General features: G+C 47.2%; 3 protein-coding genes across 7 annotated transcripts in view; 2 read left to right on the top strand and 1 right to left on the bottom strand.

Annotated features, from left to right (window-relative positions):
- Positions 1-1,489, top strand: part of CTSF (cathepsin F) — a 33,405-nt gene extending 31,916 nt beyond the window's left edge. Inside the window, exon 14 of one of the 2 annotated variants that reach the window (XM_058159895.1) lies at positions 123-1,489. In XM_058159895.1, coding sequence (XP_058015878.1) covers positions 123-197 — 75 coding nt within the window. In that variant the 3' untranslated portion in view covers positions 198-1,489. The remainder of the gene's footprint in view (positions 1-122) is intronic. The other variant, XM_058159896.1, reaches the window with a different exon arrangement.
- Positions 1,180-13,292, top strand: EIF1AD (eukaryotic translation initiation factor 1A domain containing). Of its 3 annotated transcripts, none has more exons than XM_058159899.1 (8): positions 1,180-1,318; positions 5,203-5,386; positions 6,708-6,799; positions 8,567-8,729; positions 10,074-10,182; positions 10,270-10,378; positions 11,390-11,443; positions 12,483-13,292. In XM_058159899.1, the coding sequence occupies exons 4-8, from the start codon at positions 8,643-8,645 to the stop codon at positions 12,625-12,627; spliced, it is 504 nt and encodes a 167-aa protein (XP_058015882.1). In that variant the 5' UTR covers positions 1,180-1,318; positions 5,203-5,386; positions 6,708-6,799; positions 8,567-8,642; the 3' UTR covers positions 12,628-13,292. The 3 variants fall into 3 exon arrangements, with proteins under 3 accessions (XP_058015882.1, XP_058015880.1, XP_058015881.1); XM_058159897.1 differs by having other exon boundaries at positions 12,480-13,292; XM_058159898.1 differs by having other exon boundaries at positions 6,708-6,839; positions 12,480-13,292.
- Positions 13,293-16,071: 2,779 nt separating this feature from the next.
- Positions 16,072-25,477, bottom strand: part of SART1 (spliceosome associated factor 1, recruiter of U4/U6.U5 tri-snRNP) — a 33,759-nt gene continuing 24,353 nt past the window's right edge. For both annotated transcript variants that reach the window (XM_058159892.1, XM_058159893.1), the window contains exons 12-20: positions 24,791-24,921; positions 23,619-23,789; positions 23,258-23,368; positions 22,944-23,031; positions 22,708-22,798; positions 21,405-21,540; positions 20,587-20,676; positions 18,447-18,568; positions 16,072-16,310 (exon numbers count right to left, since the gene is read on the bottom strand). In XM_058159892.1, the coding sequence (XP_058015875.1) occupies positions 16,292-16,310; positions 18,447-18,568; positions 20,587-20,676; positions 21,405-21,540; positions 22,708-22,798; positions 22,944-23,031; positions 23,258-23,368; positions 23,619-23,789; positions 24,791-24,921 (959 nt within the window). In that variant the 3' untranslated portion in view covers positions 16,072-16,291. The remainder of the gene's footprint in view (positions 16,311-18,446; positions 18,569-20,586; positions 20,677-21,404; positions 21,541-22,707; positions 22,799-22,943; positions 23,032-23,257; positions 23,369-23,618; positions 23,790-24,790; positions 24,922-25,477) is intronic.

Raw genomic sequence — 25,477 nt, 5'->3', positions numbered from 1 at the left:
CTCGACAACTGGTTTGCTTAGCAGTTGGAAAGGTTCGCTTCAGCTGTGGCCGTAAGTCGAGAACTACTTGTAGGCCCCTCCTCCTTCTGAGCTTTGAAACGCTTGTCTCCTCTCTCCTACAGGGCTACTACTACTTGTACCGTGGGAGCCACTCCTGTGGCATGAACACCATGTGCAGCTCCGCGGTGGTAGACTAGCCAGCTTCGTCCTCTCTCAGTCGCCTCTTTAGTGCTGGTAACGGTATCCGGGCAGCGTCGGCCGTGGAGTTCCACCAGGTCCGGCAGAACCTGGCACGCATCCCCCGTGGGAAGCTGCAGCCCAGAGAAGTGGAGCTGATGCTACAGGATAGAACCTTCACCCCACCAGGATCTTCTCCAGGGTCCAGAACTGGCGACTGCGTAGCTCTCGGGTGGGGTGGGGGGGGGTTGTGTGTCGAATACGCATCGCCCCTCTCCATGAATTGTCCTTTCACCTCTTCTCTCACCACTGCCACCAAAGCGATTTTTCAATTATTTTTTTCCTCCTTGTGGGCTGCAGACCCGCAAGATCTTAAGTTTGCTTCGTTTTAACTTTGATTAATGTGTGTGTGTGTGTGTGTGTAAACCCAGCAGGCGATTATGACTCTGTGTATTGTTGGAGCAAAACGGGATTGAAAAGGCAGCTTGTCTTCGACTTACAAACCATAATTGGGAACTGAGTCATGCCTGATTTTACTAGCTTTTTTTGCCCAGGGCTGTTTAACCAAAACACTGTAGTTGTTAAAATGAATCAGGTGTCTTTTAAGTTAAGTGACTCCAGCTTTTCCCCTTTAACTTTGCTTGTTGGAGGCTGGCCGGGAAAATTGCAGATGGCGATCACATGACCCTGGGTTGCTGCAACCGTTGTAAAAACAAACCCAATTTGGATGCCACGGATTCAAATTTTGATCACATGACCCTGGGGATTCTTGTAGCGTGAATAAGACACTTTTTTCAGTCCTTTGACCACACAAATGGTCGTAAGTCGAGGGCTACCCACGGCTAAATTTAAGAGTTCCTGTGAGGCGAGTTGGGTGTCGAAACAAACCTATTAAATAAATACATAAAAATAGTATATATCAGTGCAACCTTTTGGAACTGTGAGCCGATCCTTGGAGCTCCAACCTTAACAATTAATTTTCATTAAGTTTTCAGATGACAGCTCCTGCTTCCGTGCAGGAAGGTGACTTAATAAGTTATGGAGGGCAGAGTAAATTATATTCTCATTTAATTACAGGGGAAAGTCTCGATTGAGAACTTCCGCCAGAAGTATAGAGGTGTGCGTAGTGTGCTAATTGAAGGTGAGGTCTGACTTCTTGTAATTTAAATTGAAAAAAAAATTCTGTATTAGAGGGATGTTTCGAGAAATTCCTCTTCCTTGCGAGAGCCCCTTTTAGGAGCTCTGTCGGTAGGCATCATCAGTATTCTTTTTTTTAATTTGACACTCAGTAAAATGCACTTGTAACAAAAAAGTCTTTTTCTTAAGAATCAAAACACCAACTTCCCATTTTACCCCTCCAACCCTTTCTGGGCCCTCTTACCTTCTTCTCCCTTTAGGGTTAGCCGTAATCATAAATGGGATAATTTCCTGAGCTACCAGGTATAGTTTACATTTAGGCAAGAAAAACAAAACGCACAGGTACAGTATATGTGGTACCTTCCTCAATAGTACAAACTGAGAGGGATCTTGGAGTCCTATGGACAATCATTTAAATATGAACTGCCAAAAAAGTGAACACAGTTCTAGGCGGCATAAACAGAGGGATAGAATCAAGATCACATAAAGTGTTAATACCACTTTATAAGGCCTTGGTAAGGCCACACTTGGTATACTGTATTCAGTTTTGGTCGCCACGATGTAAAAAAGATGTTGAGACTCTAGAAAGAGTGCAGAGAAAAGCAACAAAGATGATTAGGGGACGGGAGGCTAAAACATAAAGAATGTTTGCAGGAACTGGGTATGCTTTGTTTTGATGAAAAGAAGGACTAGGAGTGACATGATAGCAGTGTTCCAATATCTCAGGGGTTGCCACAAAGAAGAGGGAGTCAACCTATTCTTCAAAGCACTTGAAGGCAGGACAAGAAGCAATGGGTGGAAACTGATCAAGGAGAGAAGCAACCTTGAACTAAGAAATTTCCTGACAGAACAATTAATCAGTGGAACAACTTGCCTCCAGAAGTTGTGAATGCTCCAACACTGGAAGTTTTTAAGAGATCGGATAACCATTTGGTGTAGAGTTTCCTGCCCAAGCAGAGGGTTGGACTAGAAAACCTCCAAGGTCCCTTCCAACTCTGTTATTCTGTAATTCTATATGGGTTTGCAATGTGCCTGGGGTTGGGTTGGGTTGGGGTGTTCCCTGAGCTATCCTTGCAGGACATGGAGAAGAGGAGATTGCAGAGCTGCAAAAGGTCTCCAAGTTCCTATTTTTAGTCCTGGTGGATCCCCAGGCTGTCAACCTGTTCAAGAAAATAATTTTGGCAGTATTGCAATTTAAAGTCATCTAAAATTGGTCCGGCTCAACTCACTCAACAGTTGGGTTTCATTGTTCACGACAATAGAAATTTGGAGGGGTGTCAAAGACTTGGGTGAGGATCCTTCCTTTGGGGTGGGGTGGATCCTCTCTGACTAGTCCTGCAGCAAAGTCCCTGCAGCAAATCTTTCAAAATATGGTACATGCACAAAACACACACAGAAATATACTGGTTGAAAACTTAGATGAGGAATATGGTTAGAGAAGTAAATTGGGCAATGGATATTTCTTCTTGGTCTCCACAGGATTTCCCCCATAAACAGCCCTTTTCTAGCTGTTTCTTAGTGGGACCTCCAAGGACCATGAAGTCTGGCTTAAGCCAGAATTTGCACGTAGAATAACCGACACAGTGGCAACTGCCAAATATCTATGCACTGAACCACCTCAGAAGGGCTGTGACAGTGGAATCTTGATTTAACCAGTTACTCTCGCTATCATTTGGTTTGCACGATCCAGATCCAGAGGGTTGTCTTTTGGCTTTTCATTTTGGCTTCTTCGTTGAACCAAGCAAAGTATCACTGATGAAAAGAAATACTGGGAGTGGCATGCTAGCAGTGTGCCAATATCTCAGGGGATGTCACAAAGAAGGGAGAGTCAACCTATTCTCCAAAGCACTTGAAGGCAGGACAAGAAGCAATGGATGGAAACTAATCAAGGACAGAACCAATCTAAAACTAAGGAGAAATTTCCTGACAGAATAATCAGTGGAACCACTTGCTTTCAGAAGTTGGGGGTGCTTCAATACTGGAGGTTTTTAAGAGATCGGATAACCATTTGGTGTAGAGTTTCCTGCCCAAGCAGGAGGTTGGCCTAGATAACCTCCAAGGTCCCTTCCAACTCTGTTATTCTGTAATTCTATATGGGTTTGCAATGTGCCTGGGGTTGGGTTGGGTTGGGGTGTTCCCTGAGCTATCCTTGCAGGACATGGAGAAGAGGAGATTGCAGAGCTGCAAAAGGTCTCCAAGTTCCTATTTTTAGTCCTGGTGGATCCCCAGGCTGTCAACCTGTTCAAGAAAATAATTTTGGCAGTATTGCAATTTAAAGTCATCTAAAATTGGTCCGGCTCAACTCACTCAACAGTTGGGTTTCATTGTTCACGACAATAGAAATTTGGAGGGGGGGTGTCAAAAGACTTGGGTGAGGGGATCCTTCCTTTTGGGGGTGGGGGTGGATCCTCTCTGACTAGTCCTGCAGCAAAGTCCCTGCAGCAAATCTTTCAAAATATGGTACATGCACAAAATACACACAGAAATATACTGGTTGAAAACTTAGATGAGGAATATGGTTAGAGAAGTAAATTGGGCAATGGATATTTCTTCTTGGTCTCCACTCCACAGTTTCCCCATAAACAGCCCTTTTCTAGCTGTTTCTTAGTGGGACGTCCAAGGACCATGAAGTCTGGCTTAAGCCAGAATTTGCACGTAGAATAACTGACACACTGGCAACTGCCAAATATCTATGCACTGAACCACCTCAGAAGGGCTGTGACAGTGGAATCTTGATTTAACCAGTTACTCTCGCTATCATTTGGTTTGCACGATCCAGATCCAGAGGGTTGTCTTTTGGCTTTTAATTTTGGCTTCTTCGTTGAACCAAGCAAAGTATCACTGATGAAAGAAGAGATACCTTTTAAACATCCATAAAATTTGAGATTCTTTAAAACTCAGAACAATGTTCCACATTTTGAAAAACCATTAAAGCAAATAGATGCATTAGTTATTTGACTCAGCCTTCCATCCTTCCGAGGTGGGTAAAATGAGGACCCAGATTGTTGGGGGCAAGAGGCTGAGTCTGTAAAGCACTGTGAAGCGGTATATAAGTCTAAGGGGTATTGCTATTCTTCCTTCCTTCCTTCCTTCCTTCCTTCCTTCCTTCCTTCCTTCCTTCCTTCCTTCCTCTCTCCCTCCCTCCCTAGTTGTCAGAATGTAGTATTGTAGGCTAACTGCCCACTGCCAGCAGTTCGATCCTGTCCAGCTCAAGGTTGACTCGGCCTTCCCTCCATCCGAGGTGGGTAAAATGAGGAGCCAGATTGTTGGGGGAAAGAGGCTGACTCTGTAAACCGCTTAGAGAAGGCTGCAACAAGGCAATGTAAAGTGGGATATAAGTTAAGTGCTATTGCTATATAATGCGAGCATAATATACATCCAAATCAAGTGACAGGTGATATCAGCTCTTGTGTTGGGTAAGTAACCAGGAGTTGAGTTCAAAGCACTAAAAGTTTATTACATGCAACCTATACACAAGAATCTGATCTACTAACGGTGAAGCCAATTGGTGCTAGATAAGGATCAATGAAATTAATGGTTTATAGTTTAAAACAATGTTTCTCAGCCTCAAGAGTCTGGACTTTTTTTTAATTCCAGAGCTGGCTGGGAATTCTGAGAGTTGCAAGTCCACATATCTTAAAGCAGGGTTTTCCAACCTTGGTCCCTTTAAGACTTGTGGACTTCAACTCCCAGAATTCCTGAAGTCCACAAGTCTTAAAGTTGCCAAGGTTGGAGACCGCTGTCTTAAAACATGCTGGCTGGGGAATTCTGGGAGTTGAAGTCCAACCCTCTTAAAATGACCCGGAAACAGTGCCTCCGAGGCTCTGGCCAGCCACCGCAGAAAGGGCCGCTCCGTAACTACAACTCCCCTCCCACCCAGACCCCCAGCGACACGTATTGGCTGAGCCTCCCTGGCGTCCTCCACCCGAGGCGGAACGACTCGCTCTGCAGCCCTGCGGCCCGGCGGGACCCATTAAGCAGATGTACCCGGAAGTAGGTCCCTGGGAACCGGAAGCCGGAAGCCACGCTTCTCTCGTTTCGTAGGAGACGCGAGGCGGCAGTCCCTAAGCAGGTATGGCGGGCCGAGCCGGCCTGGCGGGGGCTTTGGGGGGGCCGTGTATTTCGGGTGAGGGGTCCGCAAGGCTGTTGGCCGCCGGAGAGCCGGTTTGGAAGCCCGGGAAGCCCAGGGCGGGCTCGGGATATGGGAAAGGGGTCTTTCGCTGTGCCTGCGGGACTCGCTGCTACTTGACGCGGCCTGTTTGGAGTCCGGGGATGGTCGGATTGTTAGGAGAGTTCGGGTCCCCAAGACCGTGAGGAAGGGGAGCTTGCCCTCTTCACGTGTCCTTGTCCTTCTTTGTTGTTGTTATTCTTCGTTAACAAATTCTAACAAGTCCTTAATAAATTTTAATCCTAATTTTAAATGGTTATTTGTTATTTGCTAATTCGTTATTAATTTGTTAAGTCATGTAGTGTGGCTTCTTATTTTACCTTTCTTATTCCTCCTTTTATTGGTGGTGGCATTAATATTATATTTACACAAAATGACAGTATACACAGCAAACGAGATAATTATGCTGGATTTCGTATCACAGATCACTAGTCGAACATTATTATTGTTATTATTATTACTATTATTTTATTCATTAAACATGAAACTCAGTGAACTGAACATTTAAAAATGTATCATAAATACCATTGATTAGTATTTTGTATTATTATTATTTATTTTATTCATTAAACATGAAACACAGTCAACTGAACATTCAAAAATACATCACAAATACCATTGACTGGTGCTGATGGTTGATACGGGTTGCTGCCAGCGTCCTAGGTATCGACCAAGTTACTTCTTAAGATGTACAATGTTCCAAGTAGCGCAGTTTTTTGCAGTTCTGCTGGTGTTCTTGCAGGGAGCTGCAATTTGTTGATGTATCTTATAAAATTCTTGGACATGGTACCAAGTGCCCTGATGACAATGGATATCACTGTTGCATGTTTCATCCATTGCCGTGTAGTTTCAATGGCCAGGTCGTGATATTTCATGATTTTTCCCAGTTCTTTTTCTTCGGCATCTCTAACGTATTATTATTGTTGTTGTTGTTTTTGTTATTTTGTTTTCCACGTACACTGCTTTTGCAGCTGAGACAAATTCCTTGTGCGTCTAATCACACTTGGCCAAATAAAATATTCAATTTAATTCATTTGTTAATCCATTCTTCATTGTATTCCTGTACTCTCAGGTTATGCAAAACTGGTACAAAAATGTGGAAAATGTTATTAACAGAGCAATGGGGATTTTTTTTTTTAAAAAAATAATGGTTATGGGGAATAACATCTCTTAACGACAAGGCTTTTAAAAGTCGAATAATTTCCTCTTCATCCGCATCCCGCAGCTCCTTCAGAAGTGTGAATGAACCAAGGAGTGAAACCAGCACTGGATCCACACTCCTTCATCTGCAACGACATTGGCTGGTCCTGGAAACAGGTCTGTCTCTTGAATCTCCAAACTGAAGGAATGTCTACAGGTAGTCCTCGACTTAACAACCGTAACTGAGCATCAAATTTTGTTTCTAAGCGAAACAGCTGTTAAGAGAATTTTGCCCCAAAGACGATGTCGTGTCCCACCCCCCCACTCCGACGAATGAGTCAAGGAAGTCCGTAACAAACTTGGCAACGAAGCCTTTGCAGCTTGCCAAGTTCCTTCGAGGTTTATCAGGGCAGGCAGGAGTCCAAGTTGTGACTTCAGCGATAAGAGTCCGATATCAGCAAACTAGCTAAGACTTTGCTTGACTCAAGGTTGGAATGCCAAAAGCAGGTCCTTTATATAGGCTGTGGCTCCATGACTCAGCATTTATCCAGGCCTGCCCCACCCCTCCTTCTGCTGGCATCGCCTCTCAGATCTCTGGAAGTGAGGGTCCTCCTACTGAATTGTCTTCAGCTGGATCTGCTGTCAGTAATTCCAGCACCTGGCTGGCTTCCTCTGACGGCTGAGCCAAAGGAACACACGCTGTAGGAGTGAGGTTTCTTGGGCTTGTTCGTTTACTCCTGGCATCCTCTCTGGGCATGGGGCCAGGGCCGGGGGCTGGAGGCATGACAGGCCGTTCATCTTCATTATCAGACTCGGAGTCTGATAAAAGACCCGGTTGGAGACGGGAGGGGCCCGGCTGAGGAGAGGAGGGAGGACGAGTCACAACAGGTCATAACCTTTCTTACCACCATTGTTAAGTGACTCACTGCTGTGGTTAAGTTAGTCCCATGGTTGTTAAGTGAATCAGGCTTTCCCGGTTAACTTTGCTTGTCAGAAGGTCACAAAAAGGGATCACGTGACCCTGGAACACTGGAACCGTCATAAATACAAGTCATTGGTCAAGTGTTCGAATTTTGATCATGTGACCATCGAGATGCTGCAACAGTCATAAGTGTGGGAAATGGTATTAAGTCACTTTTTTTAACTTTGAAGATCACTAAATGGACTGTTGTATGTCGAGGACTATCTGTATTTGTTTATTTTTTAAAAAATTTATGTATAGGCTTGAATAAATCTTTGCTGCAACTTAACATAAGGTCATGATCAAATAGAGGGCAGAGCTCCTTACCTTTAAGCTCCAGAAAAACAACTGAAAATATTCGGTGGAGCCTGAGGAGCAGCTCTAAAAGTTGGCAGCAACTTACATATGTTTTTTTTAAATGGAGGAAACTATATTAGCTACATAGAATAACAGAATTGGAAGGGACCTTGTAGGTCATCTAGTCCAACCCCCCCACCCAAGCAGGAGACTCTACATCATTTCTGAGAGATGGCTGTCCAGTCTCTTCTTGAAAGCCTCCAGTGATGAAGTTCCCACAGCTTCTGAAGGCAGCTTCTGTTCCATGGGTTGATTGTTCTCACTGTCAGGAAATTCCTCCTTATTTCCAGGTTGAATCTCTCCTTGTTCAGTTTCCATCCATTGTTCCTTGTTTGGCCTTCGGGTGCTTTGGAAAATAGCTTGACCCCCTTCCACCTCCCTGTGGCAGCCCCTCAAATATTGGAAGATGCTCTCATGTCTCCCCTGGTCCTTCTCTTCACTAGACCAGCCAGGCCCAGTTCCTGCAACTGTTCTTCATATGTAGTATGATTTTAGTTTAGTTAAAGCATTTTGAATTTTTTGCCCTGCCCTTGCCCAATGTAAGTTAGTGAGCTGTCTGCAGGTCAAGTGCCCAAAGCTCTTTGCTTTCTCCCTTTTGAAAGTCAATTTTTAATGGTGTTTTGCAGCCTTCAACATTGTGGACGCATCCTGGAAGCAATTCGTTTCAGCATAGAAACTCTTTGCGGTGGCTAACGGAACATCATGTCCCAGGCAACCAAACGCAAACACGTGGTCAAAGAAGTGCTAGAGGAATATGTGGTTCCTTCAGAGAGGCAGAAGATTGTCCGGGTAAAACTGGTTAGCCTAACCTATTTAGCCTGAATCATTTAAGTGTCTACACCCAGTGTCCAGAGCAGGGGTGTCAAACTCAAGGCCTGGGGTGGGGGTGGGGGGCCGATCTGGCCCAATGGGTGGTTAGATCTGGCCTGCAGGGCCACCCTAGAAAGAAAACGGCCTGCAGTGCCTCTGCCAGCAAAAATGGAGATCGGGTGGGCCACGGGCAGTCCTCCCGAGCTCCGCTTTCAGAAAACAGAGCTTGGGAGCCTGTTTTCGCTGGCAGAGCGCTTGGGCTGCCACAGCTGCTCCCGACACAAGTTGTCAGTTTTGGAAGGCAATTTTCTTTTTTGCTTCTTAACTGCCGCATATTTTAGCTGGGGAAGTTGGGAGGGGGTTGTTGTTGGAACGGTAGAAAGTTAGTCATAACAACATTCCATATTCAAGGACATCCTGCATCTGATGGGAGACTGCCTGAAGATTGTATCCAATTGAGTGTGAAGAGTTGATTGGACAATGTGATGAACTTGTGGGTGTGGGGCAGGGCTGTGAACTGTCAACTGGGTGTGGAAAACCTGGAAGCATTCAGTTTCGGGTTTTCCCAGCTGTGCCAACATGCCATCTCTAATAAATTGGAACTTTGAGGAACCTCAAGCTTCAGAGCTTTATTTCATTGGGGGTCTTCCTTGAAACCCCAACACAAGTGACATTGAGCTAGTCATGCCCACCCTGGCCACACCTCCCCCCCCCCAAGGTGAGAAACAACCCTGATGCAGCCCGCAATGAAATCGATTTTGACACCCCTGGTCTAGAGGCTGTATAAGAGCCCACTAAGATTTTCCTGTGGCCTCTAAAACATTTTGTGAGGATTGGGTGTGCTTTCAAGAATAGTTGCTGTCTGGTGTTGTTGAGTGCCAGTGTGTCACCCGACATTGTGGCACGTCACCCTTTCTGATCTTTCAAAAGTGCTTCTTCCTCCTGCCCGATTCTTGTGGCCGTCTCTGATTTTGTCACAGCTGTCTTCCTCCCTGATGGGTTGGGGGGGAAAAACCGGGGCTGCAGGGAGTTTGCTGCCTCCCTGAGCACACCGGCGGCTCCCCCATTCTTCGCTGCCTTATACAACGCAGCTATGGTTCGCGATGGACCCCCATATTGGGGGTGGGTGGGTATCGGCGCTCGCCCCGGAGATGTCGGGGTGAGCGACCGTTCCGTCGCGACGCTGGCCACGCCTCTGGCATGTCACCCTTGACACGCATCATAGATTTTCTATTGGTGGTCTAGCTGGGTCTCAGTGTGCCACGCAAACAGCCACAAACCAGTCCCGAGTTCTTACTGGCAAGTTTGCTCTGTCCCCTCCAGGTGCTCGGGACCCCAGGAAACAACCTCCATGAAGTGGAGACCCCTGAGAGGACGCGGTTCCTGGTCAGCATGCCCAACAAATTCCGTAAGAACATTTGGATCAAGAGAGGTAAGTGGCTGGGGGTCATTTGCAGGAGGGAAAATGGGCCTCCTCTTCCCCCTGTCACAGCTGTGTGTCCTCCCTCCCTCTGTCCAGGAGATTTCTTACTGGTGGATCCCATTGAAGAAGGGGAGAAAGTAAAAGCAGAAATCAATTTTGTCCTTTACAAGGACCACGTTCAGTACCTTAAGAAGGAAGGATATTGGTAAGTAGCTACGTTTTATAAGACTCCCAGAGTTCCCTTATTGAAGAGATGGGCAGCGTATCAATTTAATAAAAGAAATAAAAATAAAGAAGTAAGAGAGGGCGCGGTATTGTTCAGGTGCTTAGGAAAGAAAGACCCACTGTCATTTAGATCAGGGGTCTCCAACCTTGGCAACTTTAAGCCTGGCGGACTTCAACTCCCAGAATGGGGAATTCTAGGAGTTGAAGTCCTCCAGGCTTAAAATTGCCAAGGTTGGAGACCCCTGATTTAGATGGTTTGGGAACAGCTTGGATATTTGCCACCATTTGATGCAATTCCATTTTCCAGTCCTGGCACCTCTGGTTTCCATCAAGTCTGTCACCTTCCCGCCCCCCCCCCTTCCCATTCTCATCTCTCTACATTCCATTATTCCTTCCTTCCCCCTGGCATCTTACGACGGGATGCCAGCAAAGCGGAGAAGCTTGTAGGTGGCAGCTCTGACAGGGATCTTCTGGAGGGAAAGGAGCGGAAATAGTTTATGTGCCCATTTTCCTTACAGCATCTTTGTTTTAGTGGAAGGCTCTGTTTTGTTAGTACTTTTATCAAAGGAACAGAACAGAAGACGTTGGGAGGGACCTTGGAGGTCTTCTAGTCCAACCCTTTGCTAAGCAGGAAATCTTTTATATATATATAAAACAGCTGCCATCACACATTTCTCCTAGAAGCACTAAGCTGTAAACACCTAGCCTGATGATGACGAATGGGATTTCGTCAAAACGTCGCCAAGACACTTCCAATTTTACGCGGGAGAAAACCCGAATAACCAAAGACCTACATACAAACACCGGCAAAAACCTCAGAAAACATACATACATACATACATACATACATACATATATATATATAAATATATAAAGGATCTTCACTGCAGCTTCTCAGTTTGTGACATGGAAATTCTGAAGGGTGAAATAATTTTTACAAACCGTCCTACCACATAATGTTGACACTTTATATTTTTTTCCCCCCTTGCAGGCCTGATGCTTTCTTAGGAGACGTAAAAGGAACTCAAAGCAATACTAAAGAAAGGTAAAGGTGAACAAAATGGGGGATGAGAGCTAGTTAGGGGTAGTGGTTAAGATGGTGGTCTAGACACTAGGAGACAGTGAGTTCTAGTCCCGGCTTAGCTATGAAAGCTGGCTAGGTGACTTTGGGCCAATCACTGGGAGACGGTGAGTTCTAGTCCCGGTGTAAGACATGAAAGCTGGCTAGGTGACTTTGGGCCAATCACTGGGAGACGGTGAGTTCTAGTCCCGGTGTAAGACATGAAAGCTGGCTAGGTGACTTTGGGCCAATCACTGGGAGACGGTGAGTTCTAATCACTTTGGTCCAAAGTCCCTCAAAGTCCCTTTGAGACTTTGCTCCATTCTCTTTTTCAGACCAACCCACCTCACAGGGTGGTTGTTATGTGGAAAATAGGAGGATTGTATGTTCATTGCTTTATGTTGCTTATCAAGTAATAAAGGCAGGATAAAAATTCCAATAAATATATAAAATGGGAGACCTGGATACGTGGGGATGGCACTTGCCCAGAAGGGAAGAAATTGCTGAAAATTATCAATATTTTATGTTAAGATTTTGAAAAAAAGTCACTTCAGGATTCAGGCGTGGCCTTGGTATTTAGAACAATGAAACAATAACAGACGTTTTATTTCAAATGCCTATGCTCAGTTGTTTAGAAACCCTAAACCTCCATTGGTAGATTTCTGATTAGCATGATCTTAAGCCTAATTATTATAATAATCATAATCTAAAGTAGTTTTACAATTCTGCCATTTCTCTTTATCCTCCACTGCCTAAGCTGTGGGGAAAATTTGACAGAAAGTTGTCTACTTTAAGTAGCTTTTGCTGTTATTAAACCTGAAAAACCATACAATAGCCTGCTAAAACGATTATTAATATCGCTTGCTTTTAAGATCGGACATTTAAAATCTTTCGCCTGAATTATAATTGGATGCAGTGTAGCTCACTTAAAAGTGTGATAGAAATAATTGAAACGGAATGTTTGAAGCTGTTTTTTTTCCTCCCCACCTCAACAAAACCCACTTTTTAAAAATCTTTCTAGTAGAGAGGGGGTACAAAGCACCCCTCAGTCATCTGGAGAAGAGGATTCTGAAGACGACGATACCGACCTCTTTGTGAACACAAACCGAATAACTTACGACTTTATGGAGAGCGAGAAGAGCAGCGATTCTGAGGAAGAAGAAAAATAACCACCCGATTTATGGAGCAGAGCAAACCCTGAAAATCCTGGTCTAGCTGGAAGGAACGTGGGTTGGGGGGTCTCGGCTAAAGTGAGCATGGACTATTAGATGGTGTCCCTTTAGGGTAGGGGTCTCCACACATGGCAACTTTAAGACTTGTGGACTTCCAACTCCCAGAATTCCCCAGCCAGCCATGGATTTGGAAGTCCACAAGTCTTAAAGTTGCCATGTGTGGAGACCCCTGCTTTTGGGGTTCAGGTACCCCAACTCAGCCTTTCGAAAGACTACCGGAGACCTTCTGGTGAGGTGACATTATCATCAGAAGGGGCGTAGTTGAAATTCTATGCTTCGTCATTTTTATTATTATTATTTTGGATTCTTCTTCTCAGGGTTTTTGAGAATGGGTTACTCCAATTCCCAGAGTTAAGAGTGCGCCTCCTCCCTCCCCATTTTTTTTTTTTTTTTTGACTCTTGGGGCCAATTTTGGGCTGTAGTTTTCCTGTTTGGGGTTTGAAGTGCTGGAGGCGGCCGCGTGAAAAGCTCAACAGCCTGTTGCAGATTTAAGGAGAGGAAGGTGCTCCTCGTCGAGCGCATTGGCTTCTCTACTGGGTGTCCTGCCTCTCCTCTTAATTCTCTCCATTGCCTTTTATTTAATAAAAGCTACTTCAAATGCAGCGAGCAAGGAAACCTGTGACTTTATTCCACCGTTTTGTGGGAACGGGCGTGAAATCTCTCCGGTTTACAAAAGATGGAAATGTCTTGGCTTTCGTTAGTCCTGGAATTAAGCAGCTTAATCTTGTCATCATTGAGCTCCGTGAATACTTATTTTCTATTTTTTTAAAATAAAAAAAATCTGAATTGGAAAATGAAAGGACAGCTAGTCCTCAACTTACAACCACAATAGCTCCCGCTGCCTTAAGAAATTTCAAAACGTTCTTAAAGATCCATCTCATCTTGGATCTCACCCTTTTTTTTGAACTATTACCATCTGGCAGACGGTACAGGACAATAAAAACAAGGACGAATAGGCTGAAAAACAGCTTCTATCCCAGGGCAGTAACTATCTTGAATTCTACAGTGCATTGTAGTATTAATGCAGTATTAGGGTTTTCAATTCAATTGTATAGAATGTGAAGGTGTGTTTGTGTTATATTTTTATAGTTATAAGATGGCATTTAATTTCATTGTGTGTGGTGCAATGACAATGAAGATAACTTAACAATTGAGCCCAAAATTTATGTTTCTAAGTGTCATGTCCCACTCCCACTCCGACGACCGGGTCTAGGAAGTCCGTATCAAGCGTGGCCACGAAGCCTCTGCATCTTTGCCAAATTCCTTTCAGATTTCTCAGGGCAGGCAGGAATCCAAGTTGTGACTTCAGCAAACTAAAGGAGACTTTGCTTGACTCAAAGTTGCTTGACTCAAGCTGATCCTTTATATAGGTTGTGGGGTGTGGCTCCATGACTCAGCAATTATCCAGGCCTGCCCCTCCCTTCCTTCTGCTGATGTCGCCTCTCAGATCTCCGGAAGCGGGGATCCATCCACTGTGAATTCCCTTCCTCTGAATCTGCTGTTGGTAATTCTAGCACGTGGCTGGCTCCCTGCTCACACGCTGTAGGAGTGAGGTTTGTTTGTTCATTCCTGACATTCTGTCTGGGCATGGTGCCAGGGCTGGGGTCTGGAGGCATGCCAGACCGTTCCTCTTCATTATTAGACTCTGAATCTGATAGCAGGCTCGGGAGGCGACAGGAGGGGCCTGGCTGAGGAGAGGAGGGAGGACGAGGCACAACACTAAGTGAGAAGTTTGCCAAGTGAGTTTTGCTCCTTTTTGAGTTTTCTCACCACATTTGTTAAGTGAATCGGTGCAGTTCTTAAAATTAGTCACACGGTTGTTAAGCGAAACTGGTTTCCCCATTGACTTTGTCAGAAGAAAGTCGCAAAATGACCCCAGGACACGGCGACCGTCATTAAATATGAGTCAGTAGCCAAGCGGTTGAATTTTGATCATGTGATCACAGGGATGCTGACCACAGGGATAAATCACTTTTGCCAGTTCCATTGTAACTTTCATCAGTCACTAAATGAACTATTGTAAGTCAAGGACTACCAGTAAACGTTCCTTGCCTTATAGGTAGTCCCCAACTTACAACTATTCATTTAATGACTGCTCGAAGTTACAGCAGCACTGAAAAAAGTGACTTATGACCAATGGTGGGATTCAAATAATTTTAACAACCGGTTCTCTGCCCTAATGACCGGCTGGGTAGGCGTGGCTCAGTGGTCATGTGACTGGGTGGGCGTGGCCAACTCAACGTCACTCACGTCAATGGGTGCTTTGCCTTAGCTGGTACAATGTGATAAGGGTTAACCAAGAGGCAGTTTCTGTAAGCAGGGCAATAAAGATGAGGCTAGAAATACCACCAGAATGTTTCCTTCCTGCCTTCCTTACAGGATTAGCCCTGGAAAGTGGGGGGGGAAAAAACAAGGTCTCTTCCAACAGCCAACTGCTTAGAAAATTAACAACCGGTTCTCCCGAATAGGTGCGAACTGGCTGAATCCCACCACTGCTTACGACTGACCCCCGTTACGTGATCAAAATTCAGGTGCTTGGCATGCAGGTGTTTCACGATGGGAGTCACGTGACCAGCATTTGCAACCTTCCCCGCCAGTTTCTGACCAGCAAAGTCAATGGGGAAAGCCAGATTCGCTTAACACACGATTCACTCAACAACAAAAGTGATTTACAACTGACAAAAATGGCATGTAAATTGAGGTGCTTTGCTTAGCAACAGAAATTCTGGCTTGCAAATGTTGTTAAATTGATGTAGCTTGATGAACAGACACAAGGACCCAGCTATAAAAAGTCGCAGATGGCAGCACTAATTTGTTTCACCCTTTTCCTCCAAGTATTACTGAACAGTAGAATAATTTTCCTGACATTTCTAACCACTAGAAGAGAATACGTACAGCTCAGGGCTGAATTGTGGGCTCCTTGGGTGCCAAGTTTGGTGATTTTCCTGCAGAAGTGTCATCATCCATCTCCAGCACTGATGACGTTACCTAATTGGGCAATGAAAAGTCTGCAAGAAAACCACCAACCTCCGAGAGCACCAAGGACCAAGGACCACTATATATACTGCATATAAATCCATTTAATGTGGAGCCATGGGAAACACGATTGGTTGTGTTTGCGTAATGCTATCTCACAGTTACGTGACTCAGTTTACTCAATTAACCCAGTTTTCTGGTTTCACACGATAAAACCAACCAGCCATGAAATTGGGTGACTCATCCCGCCAGCCAAACAGCCACCGGAATCCGGGCTGCAGAAAAAGCTGCAGTTCCCTCTTTTAATCTCATAGGGAAAGTCCGTTCAATGTATTCTCTCCCGCACCCTAAAAACTTCAAAATCATTGCTACGCTGAATGCAGAAAAGGAAAAAGCTTCCACAAATGAGGTTTCGGCTATTTTTATTACAGCGATTCGGTTTCACACAGGGATACAAAAAAGTTGCTTAAAAACTCAGCCCCACAACTATATACACAGAAGGCCAGTGAGTGCAGGCCCGGTGAACAAGATTCCCACCGAGAGCAACGGATGGAGACGATATTTGCGCATCCCGCGAGGAGAACGGCATCCAACGCGTTGCCACCACCGACAGGAAGTCGGGGCTTCACTTTGTGATGGTGTTTCTGGAAAGAAAGTACACAATTAGTGATGGGCTCCCCGAAAGTCGTCATCACCCACCCAACTGAGAAAGATCTTTCGGTTGAATTCTTCTCAGGATGCGCTAACCGGGAAGTCTCCAACCGTTGCAATTTTTTAAAGGCGTGTGACTTCAACTCCATGCTGGCTGGGGAATTCTAGGAGTCCATAAGTCTTAAAAGTCTGTAGAGCGTCTCAATCATCCACGTCATCCACGACTGAGACACTACAGACCTTTAGTTATACAATTTGGGATGAACATCATTTGAATGGTGTGGGAGTAGGAATGGATTTGCCAGAGGAAAACAATTGCGGAGTACAGATAATCCTTCAAGTGGCTTCAGTAAAGGTAAAGGTAAAGGTTCCCCTTGCACATACGTGCTAGTCGTTCCCGACTCTAGGGGGCGGTGCTCATCTCCGTTTCAAAGCCGAAGAGCCAGCGCTGTCCGAAGACGTCTCTGTGGTCATGTGGCCGGCATGACTCAACGCCAAAGGCGCACAGAACGCTGTTACCTTCCCACCAAAGGTGGTCCCTATTTTTTCTACTTGCGTTTTTACATGCTTTCGAAACTGCTAGGTTGGCAGAAGCTGGGACAAGTAACGAGAGCTCACCCCGTTACACGGCAGCACTAGGGATTCGAACCGCTGAGCTGCCGACCTTTCGATCGACAAGCTCAACATCCTAGCCCCTGAGCCACCTTTAAAGCCCTTTAAAGTGGCTTCAACAACTCTCTAAAACAGGGCTCTCCAACCTTGGTCCCTTTAAGACTTGTGGACTTCAACTCCCAGGGACTCTGCGAGTTGAAGTCCACAAGTCTTAAAGGGACCAAGGTTGGAGACCCCTGCTCTAAAACAGTGGTGGGCTTCAAAATTTTTTACTACTGGTTCTGTGGGCGTGGCAGGGGAAGGATACTGTAAAATCTCCATTCCCCCCACCCCACTCCAGGGGAAGGTTACTGCAAAACCTCCATTCCTTCCCCAATGCAGGGGAAGGTTACTGCAAAATCCCCATTTCCTCCCAATCAGCTAGGACTCGGGAGGCCGAGTCAGAATTTTTACTCTGAACTCAAAATTTCCACTACCGGTTCTCCAGAACTGGTCAGAACCTGCTGAATACCACCTAAAAGGATGCAAATGACCAGCTGTGAACAAGGAATATAAATCCTTCCATCCCCCCCACCATCCGGTCAGAGCTGAAGAAGCTTCTTAGATGAGAAGTGAAACGTCTTCCAAGAAAAAAACCAGAAAGTCCAGTTGCCTCCTGAAAAAGCACCTTTGAGACGTAAGTCTTAAAAAGTTGCCAAGATTGGAAACTTCTGGTTTAGAACATCATCTGAAGTTGGTTCTCTCCAGGGATGTGAGAACCACATCTGGGGTCTTAGACCAACCAGTGAGGAGCCCACAAATTTGGGAGAATCTGGTTTAGGTGGTGAGTAGAAAGGGTGAACCTCTCGAGATGTCAAATTGGAGGAAGGACTAGAAGAGATTTCAAATGTAAATAGCCGTCTCTCAAATCCTTTTTCCTGCAGGGGGGGCCTTAACTAAATCAAAGGAGGAATAAGCTCCACCTGGTATGGTCTTTCACCCATAGTTCTCTGCTTCACGCCCCAACAGAAGCAAATGCAGGAAGGAAAGGGAACGGGCAGCCAAGCCAGCCATCTGATGATGTGACTTCAGAGAAGACCATTGCTTCTCTTCTTAAAGGTAAAGGTTCCCCTCGCACATACGTGCTAATCGTTCCTGACTCTAGGGGGCGGTGCTCATCTCTTTCAAAGCCGAAGACCCAGCGCTGTCCGAAGACGTCTCCATGGTCATGTGGCCGGCATGACTCAACGCCAAAGGCGCACGGAACGCTGTTACCTTCCCACCAAAGGGGGTCCCTATTTTTTCTACTTGCATTTTTTACGTGCTTTCAAAACTGCTAGGTTGGCAGAAGCTGGGACAAGTCATGGGAGCTCGCCCCGTTACACGGCAGCACTAGGGATTCAAACTGCCGAGCTGCCGACCTTTCGATCGACAAGCTCAACATCCTAGCCCCTGAGCCACCAAGTCCTTCTTAGCGCTTCTCTTCTTAGGGGCTTTCAAAACCAGCCCCCTCCTACGTGCTCCCCACACATCCTTACGCGTTCATGCTCTTCCCACTGCCACTGAGCACGATGTACGGCGTCTTCTGGGCTTTCTGCTTCTCCTGGAGCAAAGCCACCGTCCCCAGCGGGGTGTCGCTAGAGCTCATCTTCTTCAAGAGCTGGAAAACACACACAGAGAGAGAGCATGGCAACCGATATTCCCTGCCTCCTGCTTCCGCCTCACGGCTGGTGTTGACTTCGGCACGCAACCCAGGAAGGTGTAAAAGGATTTCTCCTTCCTAACGAAGGGATGATTCCAGACTGAGCCCTCAACTCCTCTGGGGTGGCCCTGTGCATCACGGTTTCTTAACCTTTTAAGCTGTGAGGACTTCAACACCCACAATTCCCCAGCTACTATGCTTTAAGCTGGGTGGACTTCAAGCCCCAGAAATCTGGGACGTGAGGCCATATGTCTTTTTTTTTAAATTTGCATTTATATCCCGCCCTTCTCCGAAGACTCAGGGCGGCTTACACTGTGTTAAGCAAGTCTTCATCCATTTGTATATTATATACAAAGTCAACTTTTATTGCCCCCCCAACAATCTGGGTCCTCATTTTACCTACTTTATAAAGGATGGGAGGCTGAGTCAACCCTGGGCCTGGTGGGACTTGAACTTGCAGTAATTGCAAGCAGCTGTGTTAATAACAGACTGCATTAGCAGTCTGAGCCACAGAGGCCCATCTATCTATCTATCTATCTATCTATCTATCTATCTATCTATCTATCTATCTATCTATCTACCTATCTATCTATCTATCTATCATCTATCTAATCTATCTCATCTATCTCTATCTTTTTTTTTGCATTTATATCCCGCCCTTCTACGCAGACTCAGGGCGGCTTACACTATGTCAAGCAATCGTCTTCATCCATTTGTATATTATATACAAAGTCAACTTTTATTGCCCCCCCAACAATCTGGGTCCTCATTTTACCTACCTTATAAAGGATGGAAGGCTGAGTCAACCTTGGGCCTGGTGGGACTTGAACTTGCAGTAATTGCAAGCAGCTGTGTTAATAACAGACAGACTTAGTCTGCTGAGCCACCAGAGGCCCAAAGGTCTTAAAATTGCCAAAGCTGACAAACTGTCAGGTCCCTGTCAGGCTTCGAGAAAGTCCTTAAGGAGATGGTTGGTTCATCAGGCCACGAAATCCTGATGGGGATTTCATAGGGCTGCTCCCTCCGTCATGCTTCCCTTTGGAGTGCAGGATTCTTGTACTCCTGATGACCAAAAGATGCTTTTCAAAGAGCACAACTGGACCTTTTTATTTTATTTTTTTCACCTGAAAACGTTTCGCTTTTCATCCAAGAAGCTTCTTCAGTTCAAAAAAAAGAAAAAAATATATAAGAAAGTCCAATTGCCTTTTGAAAAGCACCTTTGCGACAACCTTGATGATGGAGAACCTCCACAGACAGACATGTGCTCCTGAAGGCTTACGCTTTATCAACGGCCTCTCTTAATCTGAATTTTGGAAGCTGAGAAGGGTACCGTTGTGGCCTGTCGGCCCCGGCCCCTCCAGCAGCTGAATCAGAGGAGGCGGCGGCAGCGTGGGAGTCAGGGTCAGCATCAACGAGGGGGAAGCGGGAATGGAGCTGGCAGAGAGAGACAGACAGAGGCAGAGCCTGGGCCGTCCATCAGCCCTCAGATGGAGAGTCAACAGCCCCCAGGTCTGTGGGTGGCTGATGAGGAAGAGAAGGAACAGCTGGGCCTAGTACTTGACGCGTGGATAGGCAGAGGAGAGGAGAGCAGTGGAAATCTATGGGCCGGTCCTCAGGACGGAAGAGCCACTCCTTCTAGCGAAGCCCCGCCCTAGCTCTGGGGATCAAAGGCAGGGGGCGGAGATGAATAGAAGTGGCAGATGACTATTCGTCTCCCTGCCGGTCAGCCACTTGTTAGCCTGCTGTGTGTGTGTGTGTGAGAGAGATTTTTTTTTCCGCCGGGGCTGCTGGCGCTCCTAATAAAGGAACCATTGCTTCAGCTTCAGAGGGTTGGTCGTGTTTGGGGAGCTGGGTCAGAAGAGGTATTCTGTTCAAAGCCACCTTCAATTGGAGAGAGTCTGTCTGGATGAAGGGATGGATGAAGACTGGCTGCTCCACAGAAAGACTTCAGCCGCCCATTCCTCCCCATCACTCACCGCTTCCTCGTCCAGTTTCTTCATGCGCCGTTCGGTCTTCATCTTCCCAGAACCTTTGCCGTGGAAGCGGTGAGAGAGCTGACGGAAGGCCTGGGACACAAAGACAGGAAAGTCAGCTGGGTGACTTTGGGCCAATCACTAGGAGACGTGAGTTCTAGTCCTGACTTGGGCATGAAAACCAACTAGGTGACGCTGGGCCAATCACTAGGAGACATGAGTTCTAGTCCTGACTTGGGCATGAAAGCCAACTGGGTGACGTTGGGCCAATCACTAGATGTGAGTTCTAGTCCTGCCTTAGGCATGAAACCCAACTGGGTGACGCTGGGCCAATCACCAGGAGATGTGAGTTCTAGTCCTGCCTTAGGCATGAAACCCAACTGGGTGACGCTGGGCCAATCACTAGCAGATGTGAGTTCTAGTCCTGCCTTAGGCATGAAAGCCAATTGGGTGACTTTGGGCCAATCACCAGGAGACGGTGAGTTCTAGTCCAGCCAACTGGATTGATTTTGAATGGAAAATAGGTGGAAAAAGCAGTGTTAGGGATGTCTGCCAACTGGAATTAGTTGTGAAGTAATAAAGGCAGGATAAAAATCAAATAATAAACAGACAGATAAACAGACAGACAGAAAAGCTCCAAACCATTTTGATCTTTTAAAGAGGTATCCACCAAGTCTTAAAAATCTGATTCTTGCAATAAGAATGGATTCATTTGGATCAACAACAAGGACAGTAACATTAGCAGCAGAGGTTCTGCCCTGGGAGGAAGTGAAGTCTCCTTTGGAAAAGACCCGTGAGGGTGGGGAGGGTGTTCCCGGTACCTCCTTGGGTGTGAGTTTGCGTCCCGTCTCGTCCACGTATTCGATCTTCACGTCTGGTTTGTAGCCATCTTTTTCCTTGAAGTCCTGAGTGAATCCCCGATATTCCTCCCGCCGGCTGTATTTATCATCGATGGCCCTGGGGGTGGGACGAGAGGTAGCCGTCTCACCTTCCCTGGCAATCTCATTGGCTGAGCCAAAGGAGGGAGCAGATGCTGAATGCAAACCCCCCCCGCCCCCGCCTCCCCCGCATAATACACCTCTCATTTCTGTAACACAACGCAGGTATAGTCCTCGACTTACGACAACAATTGGGAAGGAACTTTCTGTTGCTAACCCAAAGGAGGTTAAAGGAGGCATGCCTGATTTTTTTTTTACAACTTGGTTTGCCATATTGTTAAAAGTCAGTCACTGCAGGTGAGTCACGTGGTCATTAAACGAATCCGGCTTCCCCCACTGAGTTTGCAGGTCGGAAGCCGGCTGGGAAGGTCACAAAAAGTGATCGTGTGACTCCGGGACGCTGCAACCATCCTAAATGCCTGCCGGTCGCCGAACTTCTGAATTTTGATCATATGAGACTGTGGAGATGGTGCATCCAATCTGTGTCCGAGGATCAGTGGGCTGCTCATAATTTTAAGAGCTGGTTCGCCTAGTGCAGAACCAAAAATGTGAGTGTGTGCCTTCCACGCTTACGTGCGCTTCAAACACATGGCAATTTCATGCGTGCAGCTTCCAGCACACCTTCTCGGGCAGCCGCGATGAATAGAGTGGGCGAGGCGCAGAAATCAGCTGGATTGCGTGGGTGGGGCGAGCAAACCAGAGAGTGAGATATATAGGACGGGATAGCACCCGGGGCTGGGGGTTGGGGGCAGCCGGTGGTTGGAACTACTGATTCGCCTGAACCGGCAGCAGCCTACCTCTGGTTGTATGTCCAACTTTACTCACTGCTGTTTTGAACTTTGAATGGTCAGTAAATGAATGGTTTTAAGTCGAGGACTACTCCTGGTCCAGCGAGAACCATCTCTGCCCCCTAAACTTAACTTTTTATTTAGTTAGACACAGAAAAGGAATTTGTCTTTTTGTGGAACGACAGAAAAGGAGCCACAGAATAGAATAAGAAAGGTACAGCCAATAAAAGGGAGAAGTAGAAAATAATAAAAGAGATAAGTAATCATACCATGTAAATAAATGTTAAAATAATTTTAAACAATGAAATAATAAATGAATGAATAATGAATATAAATATGAAAGGAAAGAATCATAAAACGGTGCCAGGGAGACCCTCTCTCTCTCTATGGCCACTTACATCTTGTCCTCAATGCAATAAACGGCCGAGGGCAGGGACTTGTTGGGCGCCTTTACCCGTGCCACCTTCTGCACCGTGGTCTCCAGCAAGCCTGGTGAAAGAAGACCAAGGGAAAGCCTGGCCAGTAATCCACCCATCCAGCGACGAATCAACCAAGGGAGGGTGTGTGCACGTCGGGAGAAGGCTGAGCAGGAATGGCATCTCCTGGTTTGAACCCAGGGCACCGTCCTACTTACCTTTGTTCTGGCACAGCATCAAAGCGGCGGCCAGGCCCCGGTTGACGATGGGTTCCTCATCCAGGATGGTTGTGGACGAGGTGGAGAACTGCAGACCAGAGGAAGACAGGTTTGATCACAGGTAGCTCTTCAAACAAGCCAACATCAACCTCCGGGTTTCCTTGGCCAGCTTGAGGATTGGTTGAGGACTCCGAGAGCTGAAGCCATCCATGCATCTGGAGCAGCGTTTCTCAATCTTGGCAACTTGGAAGACGGGTGGACTTCAACTCCCAGCATCCCAGCCAGCCTTTGAGAAGCCCCCAAGCGCCACTTACGTCCTGCTGGTGCTTCTCTTCGTCCAGGTTGACCATGCTCCAGCCAATGTTCTCCTCGCCATCTGAGTCGGAGCCGCCGGTGGCTGACCTCTCGTCGTCACGTTCAAAGTCCTGGCGGAGGGGCAAGGGGGAGGAAGGGAGTCATGAGGAAGGGCTGTCACAAGGACCGTGGCTGGCCATGCAAGAAGAACCACTATTTTCCACCGGCTGGAGCTTCCAGATCCTTTCCGAGGGCAGCCCCATGTGCCACTCATTGCAGCAGTCAAGATGGGAGGCGATTCTGACTAATGCCACGCCTCTCAAAAATGAATCCCTCAACCCTGCCTTCTAAAGGAGTCTCCCTACCCCAGAAGGTTTTTACCAGAAGTTCTTCCTGCTCCTCTCGGTTCCCGGCCAGCCCGTAAGTGGGGATCTCCCCCAGGGTGCGGCAGAATTCAGAGGTGGCGTTGAAGACAATGGCCCCCTTCTTCTCAAGCTCAGCATCGTCCTCCTGGCTCCGGCTGCGCCCCAGGGACCGCACGATTTCGATCACCTGGAAAGGCCAGGAAAGGGGAGGTTAGCCACAGTGGATCAACAAGGCTGACCTTGTGCTGTGGCCTGTTGGCCGCTGGTCCCTCCAGCAGCTGACTCAGAGGAGGAAGAAGAGGAGACATGGGAGTCAAGGCCAGCATCAAGGCAACCCAAGGGCTCCCGAGGAAGAAGAGAGAATGGAGTTGTCAGAGAGAGAGAGAGACAGAGGCGGAGCCTGGGCCGTCCGTCAGCCCTCAGATGGAGAGTCAACAGCCCCCAGGTCTGGAGGTGGCTGATGAGGAAGAGGAGGAACAGCTGGGTCCAGTGCCTGACGCGCAGATGCACAGAAGGCAGAGGAGAGGAGAGCAGTGGAAATCTATGGGCCGGTCCTTGGGACGGAAGAGCTACCGCTGCTAGTGAAGCCCCACTCTAGCTCTGGGGATAAAAGGGAGGGGGCGGAGATGAATAGATGTGGCAGACAACTATTCATCTTCCTGCCGGTCCCACCACTGATAGCCTGCACTTCCGAATCCTGTCTGGAAATTATCAGAATTCTTCTTGGAATCTGCAGCGCCTTCCGAGCGTGTGTGTGTGTGTGTGTGTGTGTGTGTGTGCTGCTGGAAGAAAGCGAGGGCACCTTCCAGGACTTCCTTTGCAAATGTGGGGGAAGAAAGAGAAAGAGAGACTCCCGGTGTGTTGGGCCAGTTCAGGGGGAAAGGGAGCGAGAGTCACTTTTCCCACGACGTAGAGACTTCGTGGCCTGCTGTGAGAGAGCGACTGCTGGCGTTCCTAATAAAGGGAACGTTTCATTAACTACAACGGGCTTGTCGTGTTTGGGAGCCAGGTCAGAACACCTTGTTCAACCAATAGGTCCAACGCCCACTTGGGGCAGTTTGAAATGTTGAGAAAAAGGCTCAGGACCGGTGGGAGGGGAGAGCCGCTCCGTTGTGGCCCCACTTCACATGGCAAAGGCACCGGCGACTGCCCCCCCATGGCCTCTGGCCTTCGTTGCAGGCCCCTCACCTTTTCACCGCTGTCCTTCAACTGCTGGATCTGCCTCAGCTTCCGCCCCTTCTCCAGCTGTTTCTGCAGCTCCATCTCGGCCTCGTCTTCCTCCAGTACAGGGGGAGAGTCGGGGCCTTCCATGGCATCCTCTGGCCACACAGGGAAAAACAGTCAACTCTCCCCTCACCAACCCTTTTAAGCCCAGGCCAGACCCAGGTTCCTTGTTGGCTTAAATACCAGCAATGCTCAACAATTGGCTGCCAGAGAGATAAGTGTGGGGTCCCCAGCAGTGGTCGGATTCAACATTTTTTACTACTGGCTTGGTGGGCGTGGCAAGGGAAGGATGCTACAAAATCCCCATTTCCTCCCGATCAGCTGGGACTCGGGAGACAGAGAGTAGATGGGGGTGGGGCCAGTCAGAATTTTTATTACCGGTTCTCTGAACTACTCAAAATTTCTGCTACCGGTTCTCCAGAACTAGTCAGAACCTGCTGAAACCCACCTCTGGTTCCCAGTACTTCCTGAGCTAGTGTTGTGGTTCCAGCCCCCCCCCCTCCCCGGGCCTGGTCCCCTGCCAGAAAGTGACTCAGAGAGTGAGGGGGAAGGGCCGTTAGGGCTCCCCTCTGCAGGGCCGGCCTCTCTGGCTCAGCTCTAGGAGCCAGAGGCAGGCCAGGTGGAGGAGGTGACGAGGCCTCTGTCTCCTGC

The sequence above is a fragment of the Ahaetulla prasina genome, chromosome 17 (assembly GCF_028640845.1).
Source record: "Ahaetulla prasina isolate Xishuangbanna chromosome 17, ASM2864084v1, whole genome shotgun sequence".
Classification (NCBI taxonomy): domain Eukaryota; kingdom Metazoa; phylum Chordata; class Lepidosauria; order Squamata; family Colubridae; genus Ahaetulla; species Ahaetulla prasina.
Note: the sequence above shows the minus strand (reverse complement) of the source record. Positions and strands in the feature narration are given on the sequence as shown.